This window comes from Choloepus didactylus, chromosome 8 (genome assembly GCF_015220235.1).
Source record: "Choloepus didactylus isolate mChoDid1 chromosome 8, mChoDid1.pri, whole genome shotgun sequence".
Taxonomy (NCBI): Eukaryota; Metazoa; Chordata; class Mammalia; order Pilosa; family Megalonychidae; genus Choloepus; species Choloepus didactylus.
The window spans coordinates 11,291,757-11,310,571 of NC_051314.1; the positions used below are offsets into that span (position 1 = coordinate 11,291,757).

The 18,815-nt window shown below is 44.0% G+C and overlaps 1 protein-coding gene across 4 annotated transcripts in view; it reads left to right on the plus strand.

Annotated features, from left to right (window-relative positions):
• Nucleotides 1-289: 289 nt before the first annotated feature.
• The window catches only part of LOC119541891 (cytochrome P450 2D17-like), an 82,434-nt gene continuing 63,908 nt past the window's right edge, over nt 290-18,815 (plus strand). The window contains exons 1-10 of one of the 4 annotated variants that reach the window (XM_037846244.1): nt 290-624; nt 4,829-5,000; nt 5,361-5,513; nt 5,579-5,736; nt 5,982-6,158; nt 6,334-6,475; nt 6,720-6,907; nt 7,122-7,263; nt 9,744-9,863; nt 18,077-18,131. In XM_037846244.1, coding sequence (XP_037702172.1) covers nt 436-624; nt 4,829-5,000; nt 5,361-5,513; nt 5,579-5,736; nt 5,982-6,158; nt 6,334-6,475; nt 6,720-6,907; nt 7,122-7,263; nt 9,744-9,863; nt 18,077-18,096 — 1,461 coding nt within the window. In that variant the 5' untranslated portion in view covers nt 290-435 and the 3' untranslated portion in view covers nt 18,097-18,131. Of the gene's footprint in view, nt 625-4,828; nt 5,001-5,360; nt 5,514-5,578; nt 5,737-5,981; nt 6,159-6,333; nt 6,476-6,719; nt 6,908-7,121; nt 7,264-7,363; nt 9,721-9,743; nt 9,988-18,076; nt 18,132-18,815 lie in introns of those variants that run through there. The other 3 variants (XM_037846242.1, XM_037846240.1, XM_037846243.1) reach the window with 3 other exon arrangements.

The window sequence follows — 18,815 nt, forward strand, 5'->3', positions numbered from 1 at the left end:
GGCCAGGTGGTAAACACCTCAGTCGGGAAACAGGGTCAAGTCATCCTCTATTGGGTTGTATTAGCTCTGAGCCCTCTGAGCAGCCTGCACTGAGCTGGGGAGGGGGCTGCTTCCCCTCCAGATCCCCCATTCCTACTCTACTTGGACAGGTATCCAGAGACAAGCAGAAAGAGCAATAAACATGAGCTCCCCCACACAGATGGTGATGGCTCCTCCCTGCTTATACAATCATCATTTCAAACAGGTTGGGCAAGAGCAAAGTGCATAGGTCAATCCTTGACTCCTCTTTAAAGGCAGGGCACAACTGTGGAAACTGTGCTGGGAGTTCCTGGTCTGATCCAAGGTGCCTGGTCTGATCGGGGTCCCAGGTGTGGACGGCTCTCTGCGTGCCCATCTCCTCTCCTGCCCAGGATTCTGGTGGGCAGTGAGGCAGCCATGGGGTTACTGACTGGGGAGGCGCTGGTGCCCCTGGCTGTGGCCGTGGCCATCTTCCTGCTCCTGGTGGACCTGATGCACAGGCGCGTACACTGGGCCCCACGCTACCCACCAGGCCCCCTACCACTGCCCGGACTGGGCAACTTCCTGCAGCTGGACTTCAATGACATGCCATACAGCTTCAGCAAGGTAAAGGAGATGGTGGGCTGGGGGAAACAGGGGTCCTGGGCAGTCCTCCTAGCACTAGACAGGAGGTGGTAGGTGAAGCCAAAGGGTGGACAAGAAGCTGGACCAGAAGAAGCAGATGGTCAGGGGCTTCCTGGGGAGGGACCCTTGCTGGGAAAGCAAAGTGTGGAAACGACAAAGCCAGCAGGTGGTTGGGACTTAGCAGTGGGTTTGAGATCCAGTTGGACAGCCCATAGGTTATAAAAGATCCAACTGAGTCAGTTCCTCTGATGACAACCAAAGAACAGGCCTTGGGAATGGAGGAAGGGAGGCAGTGGGAGGGGGTCCTACTGGAGAGCCCCATTTAAAGCAAAAAATTATGGGGGAAAGGGGTAAAGTGACCAGGCTCCAATCTGTCCCCACTGTGGGGCCTGTGGCCTCCCTGCTCACCTCATTGAACTGCTTTCCTCATCAGTTAAATGAGATACTGAATGAGGCCTACTGAACATTTTTTTCCAATTATATTGAGATATTTTCACACACCACACAAACCAGCAAAATTATAGAATCACTAGTTCACAGTATCATCACCTAGTTGAGCATACATGCCCATGACTAATTTTGTAATATTTTCATTACTCCAGAACAGAAATAAGAATACAAAATAAAACCCAAATCCTCCCATACCCCTGATTCCCCTTATTGCTTACCTATAGTATTGGTGTAGTAAATTTGTTACTGTTGATGAAAGAATATTAAAACATTACTGTTAACTATAGTCTACTGTTTGCAATAGCTATGTTTTTTCCATATACCCCTCTATTTCTGTTATTTTTTTTTTACATTTGGAGTAGTTTCTGCAAGAGCTTATTTACATATATGACTTTAAACAACCACTTTCAATCAAATTCACCTACAACATGTCACTATACTTATAATCCAAATGATGAGCTGCTATAACCTCTATTCATTCCCAAACATTTAATTTCAACTTCATTAACAATTCTCTAAATATTAGGTAACCCCTCCCCCTTCTGTAGCTTCTGTCTATCTGTCTACAGTTCCCCTAGATTCTACATTTTAAGACTCTGAGTTTACATGTTCTAGTTAGTTTCTTTTAGCAAAATCATAAAATAACTGATTTACTTCACTCAGCATTATGTCCTCAATGTTCATCCTTGTTACATACTTCAGGACCTCATTTCTTCTTACTGCTGCATAATATTCTATTGTATGTATATACCACATTTTCTTTATCCAGTCATCTGTTGACAGACTCTTGGATTGTTTCCATCTTTTGTTAATTGTGAGTAATGCTGCTATGAACATCAATGTGCAAATGTCTCTTCATGTCCCTGCTTTCAGATCTGTTGGGTATGTATTGAGTAGCATAGTTGCTGGATCATAGGGCAACTCAGTATTGAGTTTTCTGAAGAACCACCAAGCTCCTCCACAGCAGCTGTACTATTTTACATTCCCCCAAGCATTGGATATGTGTTCCACTGTCTCCACATCCTCTCCAAATTTGTCGTTTCCTTTTTGTTTAACAGCGGCCATTCTAATAGGTGTGAGATGATATCTCATTGTGGTTTTGGTTTCCATTTCCCTAATAGCTAGTGAAACTGAGGATATTCTCATGTGCCTCTTAGCCATCTGTATTTCCTCTTTGGAGAAAGGTCTATTCATATCCTTTGCCCATTTTTTAATTGTGTTGTCTTTTTATCATTGAGCTGTAGGATTTCCCCGTGTATACTGGATATCAAATCCTTCTCAGATTTATGGTTACCAAATATTCACTGCCATTGAGTTGGTTTCCTTGTCTCCTTTTTGATGAAGTCCTCTGAAGCACAAAAGAGTTCAGTCCTGAGTTCTCATTTATCTATTTTTTCTTTCATTGCTTGTGCTTTGGGTGTAAGGACTAAGAACCTACCACCAATCATTAAGTCTTGAAGATGTTTCTCTATATTATCTGTAGGAGTTTTATGGTTCTGGCTCTTATATTTTCATCTTTTTTTCACTTTGATTCAATTTTGTTTTAGTTTAATTGTGAGGGTGTGAGGTAGGGGTCATCTCATTCCTCTGGATATGGATATCCAGTTCTCCCAGCACCATTTACTGAAAAGACTATTCTGTCCCAGTTCACTGGATTTGGAGGCCTTGTCAAAAATCAAATGACCATAGATCTGAGGGCCTATTTTTGAACTCTCAATCCAATTCCATTGAACAATATGTCTTTCTTTGTGACAATACCATGCTATTTTGCTATTGTGGTGTTGGTATTATTAGTATTCATAATAAGGTTTAAAATCAGGAAGTATAAGTCCTCCCACTCCATTTTTAGGATGCTTTTGGCTATTTGAGTCCCCTTTCCCTTCCAAATAAATTTACGGACTAATTTCCAAGTCTGCAAAGTATGTTCTTGGATTTTGATTGGTATTGCATTGAATCTGCAGATCAATTTGGGTAGAATTGACATCTTAATGACATTTAGCCTTCCTATCCATTGTCTTTTAACCTATTTAGGTCTTTTTTGGTTTCTTTTAGCAATGTTTTTAGTTTTCTTTGCACAAGTCCTTCACATCTTGGTTAAGTTTATTCCCAGATACTTCATTATTTCAGTTGTTATTTTGAATAGATTTTTTTCGTGATGGTATCTTGGTCAGGTCAGTACTAGTATATAGAAAAAATGCTGATTTTTGCATCTTGATCTTGTATCCTGCCACATTGATGAATTTGTTTATTAGCTCAAGTAGCTATGGCATAGATTTCTCAGGATTTTCCAAATATAGGATTATGTCATCTACAAATAATCAGAGTTTCACATCTTCCTTTCGAATTTGCATGCCTTTTATTTCTTTGTCTTGCCTAAAGTCTCTCACTAGATCTTCTAGCACAATGTTAAATAACAGTGGTGATAGTGGGCACACTTGTCTCATTCCTCATCTTACGGAGACTTTCAGTCTCTCAACATTGAGTGTGGTGCCAGCTGCAGGTTTTTCATATAAGCTCTTCATCATTTTGAGGAAGTTTCCTTTGATTCTTAGCTTTTGAAGTGTTTTTAGGATGAAAGATGCTGAATTTTGTGCATGCCTTTTCCATATCAATTCAGATGGACATGTGGTTTTTCCCCTTCTGTTTGTTAATGTGTTGTATTACATTGATTTTCTTCTGTTGAAATTCTCTTGTATTCCTGGAATAAACCCCATTTGTTCCTGGGGCACAATTCTTTTAATGTGCTGTTGGATTCCATTTGCAAGTAGTTTGTTGAGGATTTTTACATCCATATACATTAGAGAGATTGGTCTGAAGTTTTCCTTTCTTCTAGTATCTTTATCAGGCTTTGACATTAGAGTGTTGTTGGCTTCATAGAATGAGTTAGGTACTGTTCCCTTTCCTTCAATTTTTCAGAAGAGTTTGAGCAGAAATGGTAAAATTTGCCTGTGAAGCCATCTAGCCCTGGGATTTTCTTTGTAGGGACAGTGATGACTGATTGAATCTCTTTAGTTGTGTTTGGTTTGTTGAGGTCTTCTATTTCTTCTCCAGTTAGTAAAGGTTGCTTGTGTGTTTCTAGGAAATCATCTATTTCTTCAAGGTTCTCTAGTTTGTTGGCATACAATTGTTCACAGTATCCTCTTATGATCTTTTTTGTTTCTTTGGGGTCCATGGTAATGACCCCTCTCTCATATCTGATTTTATTTGCATCTTTTCTGTTTTTCATTTTGTCAGTCTAGCTAAGGGTTTCTCAATCTTGTTGATCTTATCAAAGAATCAACTTTTGGTTTTATTGATTCCCTCTTGTTTTATTGTTCTCCAATTCAATTACTGGTACTTTAATCTTTTTTATTCCTTTTCTTATACTTGCTTTAGGGTTAGTTTGCTGTTCTTTCTCTAGTTTCTTCAGTTCTTCAGTTAGATTCTGTTTTAGCTCCTTTATCCTATTTAAAGTGGGCATTTAGAGCCATAAATTTCCCCCTCAGTACAGCTTTTGCTGCATCCCACAGGTTTTCAGATGTTGCATTCTCATTTTCATTGGCTACTGATAATTTTAGTGATTCCTGCCAAGTTATCTCTTAACAGTGGGCTCCAAGGTGAGGTCATACTCCTGAGGAGGGGGAGACCCCAAGGGAGGCCAAGTGTCCTCGGGGTCCCCAGGACAGGCATGGTAAGACTGGGACCAGTAACCAGCCAGATCCCGGGCTTGACGGCACTCTCGTGCCTCGGCCTGCAGTTACGGGGCCGCTTCGGGAATGTGTTCAGCGTGCAGCTGGCCTGGACGCCTGTGGTCGTGTTCAACGGGCTGACAGCTGTGCGGGAGGCGCTGGTACACTGTGGTGAGGACACCTCAGACCGCCCTCCTGTGCCCATTAACGAGAAGGTGGGCTACGGGGCTCAGGCACAAGGTAAGCACTAGCCGTGACAGAGATCCCATCCCAGTGGGAGCGTGGACAGCAGTGACCCAGGGGTCAGCAGGGTCGACATGGTGTAGCTGGTGTGAGCATTGTGGAGCAGGAAAAGGACCACCGAAGTGGGAAGAGGCAGCAGGAGGGTGCAGCAGGTCTGCGTGGTAGGGGCTTCCATGACTTTGGGGCACTGGGCGTGGCCTGAGAGGGACTGGTGGGGATGCCCAGGCAGGATGTGCAGGGGATTGAGGGAGGAGCTGAGGCCTCCCTGAGGAAGAAGCAGCAGAAGCATGTTGGGTGGGGGTGAAGGGCGGAGTCCTGCACTAGCCACGCCCCCGCGATTGCCCCGCCCCGCTGCAGGTGTGGTCCTTGCGCGCTACGGGCCCGCGTGGCGCGAGCAGCGGCGCTTCTCGGTGTCCACCATGCGGGACTTCGGCCTGGGCAGGAAGTCGCTGGAGCAGTGGGTGACCGAGGAGGCCGCCTGCCTCTGTGCCGCCTTCGCCGACCATGCTGGTGAGTGCGGCCGAGGGCGGGGGGCACGCGGGGCGACCCACGCTGACCATCCCCTCTCCACCCAGGACGCCCTTTCAGTCCAAACCTTCTCCTGAGCCAAGCGGTGTGCAACGTGATCGCCTCCCTCACCCACGGGCGCCGCTTCGAGTACACAGACCCGACGTTCCACAAGCTCCTGGGGCTGGTGGAGGCCACACTTAAGCAGTCGGTCTTCCTCCAACAGGTAAGAGGAGGCGGACGTTAGAGACCGGCATGATCCTGGAAGAGACCGCCGTTCCACGCAGGGCACTCCGGGGAGGGGGATTTGTTCCTGGGGGCGAGGGGAGGAAGGCCACGTCTGGGAGAAGCAGAGCGAAAGAACAGGCCCAGCTCAGCGCAGGAGAAGGGCGCCTGGAGCCTGGGACGGGGCCTGGCCAAAGTGCACTGAGCATGGAAAGGACCCAAAGCCCCATGCTGCGACCTATACAGGTAGTGAATGAATTCCCGGTGCTCCTGCACATCCCGGGGCTGGTCCTGAAGGTCCTTCCGGCACAGAAGGCCCTCATGGACCTGCTGGATGAGCTGCTCACCGAGCACAGGCAGGGCTGGGACCCTGCCCAACCCCCCCGTGACCTGACCGATGCCTTCCTGGGCGAAGTGGAGAAGGTGAGTGGCGGGCTGCCTGGGACCACGTACGGGTGGGCATGAGGGCCCAGAGGGGCCTGGATATGGGACCTGGGCATGCCCAGTGGTCAGGAAGCCAGGATGAGTGGCACAGGGTGGGGGTCTGTTGGGAGAGCTCTCCTTCTGCCACTGAGTCAGCTCTCTGTGCCCGGCCCAGGCCAAGGGGAACCCCGAGAGCAGTTTCAATGATGCCAACCTGCGCCTGGTGGTGGCCGACCTGTTCACCGCAGGGATGGTGACCACCTCGATCACGCTGTCCTGGGCCCTCCTGCTCATGATCCTGCACCCGGACGTGCAGCGTGAGCCCCACCTGGGACGTGGAGGGTGGGGACTGGGAGTGCTCGGGTGGACAGTGTCAAGCAGGGTTCCTGAGCTTCCTCTGGACACCAGGGACACTGCCCAGAGCTGGGCCCAGGATCCTGTAGCAGCTTTCCCTCCTCCACATGAACACTGCCCCCAACAGAGAGGGGATACAGTGGTCAGGGCAATGTCAGCTCCCAGCTGCCTGGGCTTTGACCCACTTTGGGGTGCTTCTTTGCCCAGGTCGTGTCCACAGGGAGATCGACGAGGTGATAGGGCAGGGGCGCAGGCCTGAGATGGCAGACCAGGGGCGCATGCCCTTCACCACAGCCGTCATCCACGAGGTGCAGCGCTTCGGGGACATCATCCCCCTGGGCGTGCCACACATGACCTCTCGCGACACTGAGATCCAGGGCTTCCTCATCCCCAAGGTACAGCCAGGCCACCCTCCCCCTGCCCAGCCTGGGGACAGTTCAGGGAAGCTTCCTGGGTGGAGTCTCTCTTGAAGGATTCCAGGTGTGTGCCAGGAAGAGGGTGCATGTGCCCATGCATGTACAGTGGCAGTGATCACGGCACACCCCAGCACACTCATGGGCACCCCCCAGCCCAGGACTCCCTCCTCCCAACCTGGCACCTCCTACACAGGGTACAACACTCATGGTCAACCTGTCATCGGTGCTGAAGGATGAGACTGCTTGGGAGAAGCCCTTCCGCTTCCACCCGGAACACTTCCTGGATGCCCAGGGCCGCTTCGTGAAGCCAGAAGCCTTTCTACCTTTCTCAGCAGGTGCCTGTGGGGTACCGGGTCCCGCCCTGTTCCTGAGGGGTCTTGGATGAGCAAGTCCTTGGCCGCCACTCCTCACCAAGACCCGTGTGCCCACCCACAGGCCGCCGTGCATGCCTCGGGGAGCCCCTGGCCCGCATGGAGCTCTTCCTTTTCTTCACCTGCCTCCTGCAGCACTTCAGCTTCTCGGTGCCCGCCGGGCAGCCCCAGCCCAGTGACCATGGGGTCTTTAACTTCTTGGTGACCCCATCCCCCTACCAGCTCTGTGCCTTGCCCCGCTAGGGAGGTTCACCAGGACCCCAACCCCCAACCCACCCAGAGACCCTGAGCTACAATAAACCAATCTGGCAGCTCCCACCTCACTCTTCCTCCAGGTCCAGGTTGGGCTGAGGCCTCAGCTGCCTGCCTGGGGCCAGCCCCTGCCCCCTGCCCAAGTATTTTTCATTTCCCTTTCCAAATGGCTCCATTTGACAGATGGATATACTGAGGCTCAAAGGGTGTCTGGTTTGCTTTCTCTTCCTCCCCACATCACCCTTTGAGTCTGACTCTTGGCTGCCTGGTTTGATAACAAGGATGATACAGTAGAGGTCTCAGTTCCTGGAATGTCAGGCTGGGTAGAGATAGGAATGGACTACTGAGAAGACAGGCACAGTTGCTGGCTGGGGCTGGGGAGGGGCTGCACCAGTGGTCCGCAAGAACATATGAGACTGGGCAATTTGCTAGAAGGACCTACAAAACCAGTAAAGCTCCTATACTCATATCTCATAGCTAGTGTGCTATCATGGCACACTGGAGCCATTTTGTCCTCAGGGCCTGAGTGAGTTAGCACACGTGCTTTGCACCCAGAATCATTGGGTTCCTCATACTACAGTGGATGAGTGCTAGTTGCACCTGGATGTGATTTCGTTGGTGTGTGCCACAGGGCGTCCCATGGCCATGGAGACTCAGGGTGGGTCTGTGCCCCAGGGGAGTTCAGACCACCTCCCTGCTCTTGTCCCATAAGAAAGCCAGTCCTGTTTACTAGCTTTCCATCCTCCCAACAGCTTCTCTCAATTTGTGCACAGGGCACTGTGGCATGCTGGGTGTGCCACTCTTATGGCCTGTACCAAGCAACCAAGTCCCTTTGTAAGCAGACACCAGGGTTTATAGTCACCCAGTGATTGGCCTGCTGTGACCCAAAGGTCCTCACAGATTCCTGCCAAATGATACCCTCTGTAGTGTCTGTAACCTGAATGATGACAGTCAAAAAATATGAGCACATTTGTGGAGTTCCAAAAAAACTTCAACAGTTGGTCCACTTAGCATCATTTTGTGTGACCAGGATGATGCCATGCAGGTCTGCAGTCTTCCTTCCAACCTTGTCAGGGTCCAAAAGAAGGAGCGAGCTTGGTGAACATGACTTCATCTTTTTGGGCATCCTGCAGAATTATGCCAAGAGTCAGCATTATTCTCCTCCTCTGCATCTCCCTCAAGACACCAATGTAACACTGTACTTCCCTCATCACCTGACCCATTTATTTCTTTCCTTCCCCCTTGGCTACTATCATACTTCTCTCCATTTGACACTGATTTTTACCTATATGTGTCCACCTTGGGAAGGAGCATTGGATTGCCCACTGTGCTGGTCCAGGTTGGTGGCAGTGAGGCCCTGAGCCTTCCCTCGGTCCCCTCCCTGCATGTTGAATAGGGTCACTTAGACACAAACCAGCAGGCCATCCTCTGCAAGGCAGGACAGCAGCTCTCACTGTAACCCCAACCTTTCCAGATAGGGCCAAGGCACAGTCTGCCCCAACAGGCCATTAAGGGTTCCTCCTGAAGGCACAATGTTGCAGCTCACAGCTTCTTGCTTAGGGACTGCTACACCTGTAGGAAAAAAGGATGTTGAAGTCATGTGAGAAGAATTGGATACCAGGCCATACCAGCACCTGACACCTTCCTCCCTGGATCATCCAAAAAAGTGGAGGAATTTATCAAGACACTGTCCTGTGGTCCCCTCAAATGTGAGCACACTTTCATGAATGCATGTTAGCCAGTCCTTCATGCTTTTAGTGCTCCCTGTTTTAGGTAACAAATATCTTAGTTGTCTGTTTCACTCCTCTTTCAAACCACTTCCACCCTGAGGATGAAATGGAACCTGCAGCATCCATCTGAGGAGGTAGCTCTTGCCCACTGATGAACACTATGGGCTGAAAAGTGTGTGTTAGACAAAACTCCCCACCCCCAATATAACTGCTCTGATGTCAACTCCTTATCTTTCCCTGAACACATCAATCCCCTGACATCAACTCCTTATCTTACATGCCCTGAGCAAGCCAATCCCCTGATGTCAACTCCTTACTTCTCTATGTTAACCAACCCCCCTCCCAAAAGCTATAAAATTGTATTCCCCTCTTTGCTTGGGAATGTCGCACTTTTTTGGCTTTAGCCCACCTGTGCATAAATAAAACTTCCTCCAATCAAGTTTTGGTGTCTTCTCTTCCTAGACAAAAAGTCTAACATTTTGGTGCCAAAACCTGGGACCAATACAGGAGACAAAATCCCCATCAGAAGGTTCAAAACTCACTTGCCTGACTTCATCATCAACTCTGGTGAATCACCTCAGGGTAAGGAGAAAGTGCCTGCTCTTTCCCTTCCAGCACTCTCTTTCTGTTCCAGGACAATATTCCTTGATGAGGGAGAGTTGCTTCTGTAGGGTCCTGGACCCTAGGAGTGAGTGAGATGGTAAACCACCTCCCTCCACTCCCCCTGTACTTAACTGAAGTTTCTCTTTATGCTGTCACCCTCATTCTAATATGACAATAGCACTTAGCTGCAGTACAATTATTGTTGCCATCTCAGCAAGTGGAGTGAAGTCCCATATGTCCAGGCCTTCTTCAATCTGCATTGGTGACCCCCTCTCCCTGCCTGTCTCTCTACCAAACTTGTTCTACTTATCAAATCCTTCTTCTCCAGTCCCCTCTCCCAAAACAGCCTATCTCTAAGCCCAGCACTCCCTCTCCTTCTCTTCCACACTCTTCCTTCAATTCCTCCAAGTAACTTCTCAATTCTCCTCCTCCTCATTTAGTCCCTAACATCTGCCATCTGCTGAAAAACTTCAAAACCTTTGAAGTCTTTAACAATAGAAATGTAAAAAAAAAAAAAAAAAAAAAAAAAAAAGGAAGCAGGAAAATCTTAAAGGGAAAGCCAAAACTAAATCTCACACTGGAGCTTACCAGCTTCTTGCCTCAGCACTGAAAAAATCCCAAAACCCTACTAACCTGAAAGGAAAAACACTGCCAGGAGCCTGCTTTAAATGCAGACAGCCCAGGCACTGAGTGAAACAGTGCCCAAATATCCAACCCCTTCACCATTCCAGAGCTGTACCTGCTCTGCAAGCAGGAGGGTCATTGGAAGTCTGACTGCCCCCAAGCCTCTTAAGGCACAGGGACATCAGTTACTCACCCAAATAAGACCCCCAACTTTAACCTCCCAGAGCTGCTGGGACTAGCAGCAGAAAACTGAAGGTGCCCAGAAAGCACCCGAGGCCCCACAATAATCTGTCATGCAAAGCCTTGCATAACTCTTGCAGTAGCAGATAAGACAATAGAAAAAATATATCATATTTTAAACCCCCTTACCTAAAACTCTTCTATCTACTAATAAAAATTCAGCCTCATTATTCTAACAAGTTTAATTTTAATAGTAACTGTATATTATAAAGCGTTTGCTTAAAAACAGTTGCCAAAATGATTCTGATAACCTAAGTATATAAGGTATAAAGGATGTGTTTCCATTCAAAGGAAAAAGAAAGTAGTTTTATCCTAAATGACTAGTTGTTTCAGAATGAAGAAAAAGAGACAATGTGGGACAAAACCTGAATAGATACAGAAAGTGGCAAAAAGTTTGTGGAAAGGGAAACTTATTTATAAGATATATAAAGGATGTTTTAATTAAAAGGAAAAAGAAAGTAGTTTTGTCCTAAATAACTGGTTGTTTCAGAATGGAGAAAAAGAAAAAATGTGGGAGAAAACCTGAATGGATACAGAAAGTTGCAGAAAGTTTGCAGAATTTGCAGAAAGTTTGTGGAAAATAAAATTTATTTCTGTGGTGAAAGTTAGAAAATAATAAAAAGTAGTGATATCACTGCTTAATAAAAAAACCTCACAACTTAAAAAATAATTTTAGAGAGAAGCGGGACAAGATGGTGGAGTGGTGAGGTGTATGTTTTAGTTACTCCTCCAGGGAAGTAGGTAGAAAGCCAGGAACTGCGTGGACTGGACACTGCAGAGCAATTTGACTTTGGACATACTTCATACAACACTCATGAACACGTGGAACTGCTGAGATCAGCGAAATCTGTAAGTTTTTGCGGCCAGGGCACCAACACCCCTCCTTGCCAGGCTCAGTCCCATGGGAGGAGGGGCAATCAGGGCTGGAATGAGAAGGGAGAACTGCAGTGGCAGCTCTTATCAGAAACTCATTCTACTGATCCAAACTCCAATCATAGATAGACTGAGACCAGCCACCAGAGAATCTGGGAGCAGCCAGCCCAGTGGAGAGGAGATAGGGATAGGGATAGCAAAAACAGCAAGAAAAACTCAAAAATAAAAAGTGGAGGCTTTTTGGAGTTCTGGTGAACAGAGAAAGGGGAAGGGCAGAGCTCAGACCCTGAGGCTCATATGCAAATCCAGAAGAAAAACTGGTCTCTCTGCCCCCTGGACCTTTCTTTAATGGCCCTACTTGCTTTGTCTCTTCGCATTTCAATAACCCATTAGATCTCAGAGGAGGGCCCTTTTTTTATCTTTTTTTCTTTTTCTAAAACAATTACTCTAAGAAGCCCAATACAGAAAGCCTCAAAGACTTGCAATTTGGGCAGGTCAAGACAAGAACAGAACTAAGAGAGCTCTGAGACAAAAGGCAATAATCCAGTGGCTGAGAAAATTAACTAAACACCACAACTTCCCAAGAAAAGGGGGGTCCTCTCACAGCCATCATCCTGGTTGACAGGGAACACTCCTGCCCATCACGGGTCCCATAGCCCAGAGTTGCCCCAGACAACCCAGTGTGATGCAAGTGCTTCCAAAAACATGCACACACCACAAAATTGGGCATGGACATTAGCCTTCCCTGAACCCTCAGCTGGTTGTCCCAGAGTTGGGAAAGTGGAGCAATGTGAATTAACACATCCCGTTCAGCAATCCTTTCAGCAGACTGGGAGCCTCCCTTACACAGCCCTGCAGCCCAGAACCACCCTGGGGGAATGGCACTCACCTGTGACAAAGCAGTTATCCCTCAACAGAGGACCAGGGGGTTCACGGCCTGGAAGAGGGACCCACTCACAAGTCTCAGGGGCCATACATCAATACCAAGAACTTGTGGGTCAGTGGCAAACTGTGGCAGGACTGAACTGAAAGATTAGACTATTGCAGCAGCTTTAAAACTCCAGGAGCATTTGATTGTTAGATCTTCCCCCACTCCCTGACCACCCAGACACATGCTGCATATACAGGGTGGACAACACCAACTACACACGCAAGCTTGGTGCACCAGTTGTACCCCACAAGACTCACTCCCCCATTCACCACAAAGTGGGGGAGAACTGGCTTGAGGGGAACAGGTGGCTTGCGGAGACCACCTGCTAGTTAGTTAGAGAAAGTGTACTCTACGAAGCTGTAGATCTGACAAATTAGAGATAAGGATTTCAATCAGTCTACAAATTGTAAAAGAACACTATCAAGTTAAGCAAATGCCAAGAGGCCAAAACAAACAGAAAATTTTAAAGCATAAGAAAAAAACAGACGATATGGATAACCCAAGCCCAAGCACCCAAATGAAAACATCAGAGGAGACACAGTACCTGGAGCAATTAATCAAAGAACTAAAGATCAACAATGAGACCATGGCACAGGATATAAAGGACATCAAGAAGACCCTAGAAGAGCATAAAGAAGACATTGCAAGAGTAAATAAAAAAATAGATGATCTTATGTAAATTAAAGAAACTGTTGACTAAATTACAAAGATTCTGCATACTCATAGTACAAGACTAGAGGAATTTTAACAATGAATCAGTGACCTGGAAGATTACAGAATGGAAAATGAAAGAACAAAAGAAAGAATGAGGAAAAATATCAAAAAAAATGAAATGGACGTCAGGGATATGATAGATAATATAAAACATCCAAATATAAGACTCATTGATGTTCCAGAAGGGGAAGAGAAGGGTAAAGGTCTAGGAAGAGTATTCAAAGAAATTGTTGGGGAAAACTTCCCAAATCTTCTAAAAACCATAAATACACAAATCATAAATGCCCAGTGAACTCCAAATAGAATAAGTCCAAATAAACCCACTCCAAGACATATTCTGATCAAACTGTCAAATATGGAAGAGAAGGAGCAAGTTCTGAAAGCAGCAAGAGAAATGCAATTCACCACATACAAAGGAAACAGCATAAGACTCAGTAGTGATTACTCAGCGGCCACCATGGAGGCAAGAAGGCAGTGGCATGACATATTTAAAATTCTGAGTGAGAAAAATTTCCAACCAAGAATGCTTTATCCAGCAAAGCTCTCCTTCAAATTTGAGGGGGAGCTTAAATTTTTCACAGGCAAACAAATGCTGAGAGAATTTGCTAACAAGAGACCTGCCCTACTGGAGATACTAAAGGGAGCCCTACAGACAGAGAAACAAAGAAAGGAGAGAGAGACATGGAGAAAGGTTCAGTACGAAAGAGATTCACTATGGGTAAATTAAGGGATATTAATAGAGAGAGGGAAAAAATATATATGACAAACAAACCAAAGGATAGGATGGCTGATTCAAGAAATGCCTTCACAGTTATAACATCGAATGTAAATGGATTAAACTCCCCAATTAAAACATATAGATTGGCAGAATGGATTAAAAAAAAATGAACCATCAATATGTGGCATACAAGAGACTCGTCTTAGACACAGGGACACAAAGAAATTGAAAGTGAAAGGATGGAAAAAAATATTTCATGCACACTACAGCCAAAATAGAGCAGGTGTAGCAATATTAATCTCAGATAAAATAGACTTTAAATGCAGGGATGTTATCAGAGACAAAGAAGGCCACTACATACTAATAAAAGGGGCAATTCAACAAGAAGAAATAACAATCATAAATGTTTATGCACCCAATCAAGGTGCCACTAAATGTGTGAGAGAAACACTGGCAAAAATAAAGGAAGCAATTGATGTTTCCACAATAATGGTGGGAGACTTCAACACATCACTGTCTCCTATAAATAGATTAACCAGACAGAAGACCAATAAGGAAATTGAAAACCTAAACAATCTGATAAATGAATTGGATTTAACAGACATATATAGAACATTACATCCCAAATCACCAGGATACACATCCTTCTCGACTGCTCACAGAACTTTCTCCAGAATAGATCATATGCTGGGACATAAAACAAGGCTCAATAAATTTAAAAAGATTGAAATTATTCAAAGCACATTCTCTAACCACAATGGAATACAATTAGAAATCAATAACCATCAGAGACTTAGAAAATTCACAAATACCTGGAGGTTAAACAACACACTCCTAAATAATCAGTGGGTTAAAGAAGAAATAGCAAGAGAAATTGCTAAATGTATAGAGATGAATGAAATTGAGAACACAACATACCAAAACCTATGGAATGCAGCAAAAGCAGTACTGAGGGGGAAATTTATAGCACTAAACACATATATTAAAGAGGAAGAAAGAGTCAAAATCAAAGAACTAATGGATTAACTGAAGAAGCTAGAAAATGAACAGCTAACCAATCCTAAACCAAGTAGAAGAAAAGAAATAACAAGGATTAAAGTAGAAATAAATGACATAGAAAACAAAACAAAACAAAAAAAAAAAAACAGAGGATAAATAGCACCAAAATTAGTTCTTTAAGAAGATCAACAAAATTGACAATCCCCTAGCTGGACTTACAAAATAAAAAAGAGAGAAGACCCATATAAACAAAATAATGAATGAGAAAGGTGACATTACTGTGGATCCCAAAGAAATTTAAAAAATTATAAGAGGACACTATGAACAACTGTATGGCAATAAACTGGATAATGTAGAGGAAATGGACAATTTCCTGGAAACATATGAACAACCTAGACTGACCAGAGAAGAAACAGAAGACCTCAACCAATGAATCAGAAGCAAAGAGATCCAATCTGTCATCAAAAAGCTTCCCACAAATAAATGCTCAGGGGCAGTTGGCTTCACAGGGGAATTCTACCAAACTTTCCAGAAAGAACTGACACCAATCTTAAACTCTTTCAAAACATTGAAGAAAATGGAACACTACCTAACTCATTTTATGAAGCTAACATCAATCTAATACCAAAACCAGGCAAAGATGCTACAAAAAAGGAAAACTACAGGCCTATCTCCCTAATGAATATAGATGCAAAAATATCCAACAAAATACATGCAAATTGAATCCAAAGACACATTTAAAAAATCATACACCATGACAAGGCATGCAAGGATGGTTCAATATAAGAAAATCAATCAATGTATTACAACAAATTAACAAATCAAAAGGGAAAAATCAAATGATCATCTCAATAGATGCTGAAAAAGCATTCAGCAAAATCCAACATCCATTTTTGATAAAAACACTTCAAAAGGTAGGAATTGAAGGAATCTTGCTCAATATGATAAAGACCATATATGAAAAACCCACAGCTAGCATAGTACTCAATGGTGAAAGACTGAAAGCCTTCCCTCTAAGATCAGGAACAAGACAAGTATGCCTGCCGTCACCACTGTTATTCAACATTGTGCTGGAAGTGCTAGCCAGGGCAATCTGGCAAGATGAAGAAATAAAATGCATCTAAATTGGAAAGGAATAAGTAAACTGTCATTGTTTGCAGATAATATGATCTTATTTCTGGAAAACCCTGAGAAATCAACAATACAGCTACTAGAGCTAATAAACAAATTTAACAAAGTAGCGGGATACAAGATTAATGCACATAAGTCAGTAATGTTTCCATATGCTAGAAATGAACAAACTGAAGAGACACTCAAGAAAAAGATACCATTTTCAATAGCAACTAAAAAATCAAGTACCTAGTTATCTGTATCTAAGAAGGTTGAGAGGGCCTTTCTGCTTTCTTGAAAAATACTCAGTTCTTTTAATTGTTTAGCTTCTCCTTCAGTATGATTTTCTAATATGGGACTTGAAGGGTATGAAACATCTGTCCCAGTTATTATAGTAAAGCCTTTCCACTTTTATCATTTGGAAATTGTACTTGAGTTTTTTTAGGTAAATTTCTGTTAAATCTGCTTCTATATCAGAAGGAATAACTGGTTCTTCACTACCAGAACAGAAAACATCAGGTGGTATATGAGGGCAGCATAGAGAGAGAGTCAATGTTCTCATTATCAGATTCCTCACTAGAGATATTATCCTGTGACATTATCTTCTCATAAAGGATTCTAGTATAGGATTAAAATCCACTTTGAATGTGGTGGGTCACAACTCAACTGAAATAATCTAACCAAGAAGCCCCACTTACAATCAGTCTACACCAACAAAAATGGATTAAGAGAACATGACCTTTTCAGAGGCAACCAGCTCAATGGAAGAACATATTTGGAAACCACATATCTGATAAGGGTTTGATATCCTGCATAAAAAAGAAAAACTACAACTCAGTAATAAAAAGACAAACAACCCAATTTTAAAATAGGCAAAGGAAATAAATAGACCTTTCTCCAAAGAGGAAATACAGAGGGCTAAGAGGCACGTAGAAAATATCCTCAGATTCCCCAGCTATTAGGAAAATGTAAATAAAAAGCACAATGAACTATAATCACACCTACTAAAATTGTGACTACTAAACAAACAGGAAATGGCAAGTGTTGGAGAGGATGTGGAGAAAGTGGGACACTTATTCACTGCTGGTGGGAATGGAAAATGGTACACCCGCTGTTGAGGACACTTTGGTGGTTCCTCAGGAAGCTAAGTCTAGAAAAGCAGGGACATGAACAGACATGTGCACACCAATGTTCATTGCAGCATTATTTACAATTTTCAAAATATGTAAACAACCTAAGTGTCATCAATAGATGAAGGGATAAAAAAAGTGTAGTATATACATATGAAGGAACATTATTCAGCAGAAAGAAGGAATGAAGTCCAGAAGCATGCAACAACATAGATGAAACTTTAGAACATTATGTTACATGAAATTAATGATACAAAAGGACAAATATTGTATGATCTCACTGATATGAGCTAATTATATGTAAGTTCATAGAGATAAAATATAGAATATAGGCTACCAGGATATGAATGAGGTAAGAATGGAGAGTGGCTGTTTGCTATGTGCAGAATCTTTAAGAAGAACTTAAAATATTTGGAAAGGGTTGATGGTAGCATGTTATTTTAAGAATAATTAATAGTTTACTGAATGGTGTATGGGTGTGGTGGAAAGTGCAGGTTTAGAGTCGTGTGTCACCAGAAGGTAAGCTAGAGGTTAAGACATGGGAATTTATAACCCAATGAATCTTGTGGTGGACAATGTCCATGATTAACTGTACAAATATTAAAAAGTTCCTTCATGAACTAGAACAGATGTATGACACTAGTATAAGTAGTTAATAATAGAGGGGTATAAGAGGGAAATTGTACCTATCAACTGTTACTATAGCTAACAGCAATATTTTAATACTCTTTCATCAGCAGTAACAAATGTACCTCTCCAACACTATTGACTATTGACTATGGGTCATTAGTATGGGGGTATGAGGAGTATGAGAGGATAAAGGTTTTCTTTTTAATTTTTTATTTCTTTTTAGGAGTAATGAAAATGATCTAAATGTTATCATGGGGCCATGTGCACAACCATGTGATGATACTGTGAACCAGAGATGGTAAACTTTGTATGGTTTCTATGCTATATGAATATTTTGCAATAAAATTGCTTTAAAAAAAAAAGAAAACATCCATTTCTGGGGTACATGACTGCTTCAAACTTCCACACATGTCATTGATAAAATCAACATTCTCTTCTTGTCCACCAGCTAGCATTTACTGTTTCACATTAACCTGTGTGGGTTCAGGCAATTTGATATGTTCCCATTTAGCATATCCAATTAATTCTGGCAGGAGGATGGGCATCCATGCCTTCTGCTTTACAATGAAGGCAGGGGAAATGTTCCCTAGGAGACATAATATCCATCCCAATAAGACAGATAAAAGAGATGCACCTTCTTCACATAAAATCTGTCTAAACATTCTAATTTTCATCCACACTTTCACCTTGTATCCCCATACCCTTCATATCATCCCTGTACACTCCCAATCATCCCTGTACCCTAAAAATCTAAACATAGCCCCTGTTAGGATGTCACCAGGGTTTGGAATCACAGTGCATTGGGGTGTCATAACAAGGTCTCCTACAATAGTCTCCTCTTCACTGCCTTGCCACTGTCTAAAGGTGTGCATAGGCCATGACTGCCCAGCTGGGAGAATGTGCCAGAAGACCCTGACCCTCCAGTCAGTCTCCAGACCATCACCCCTGGCACTTGGAGGTCA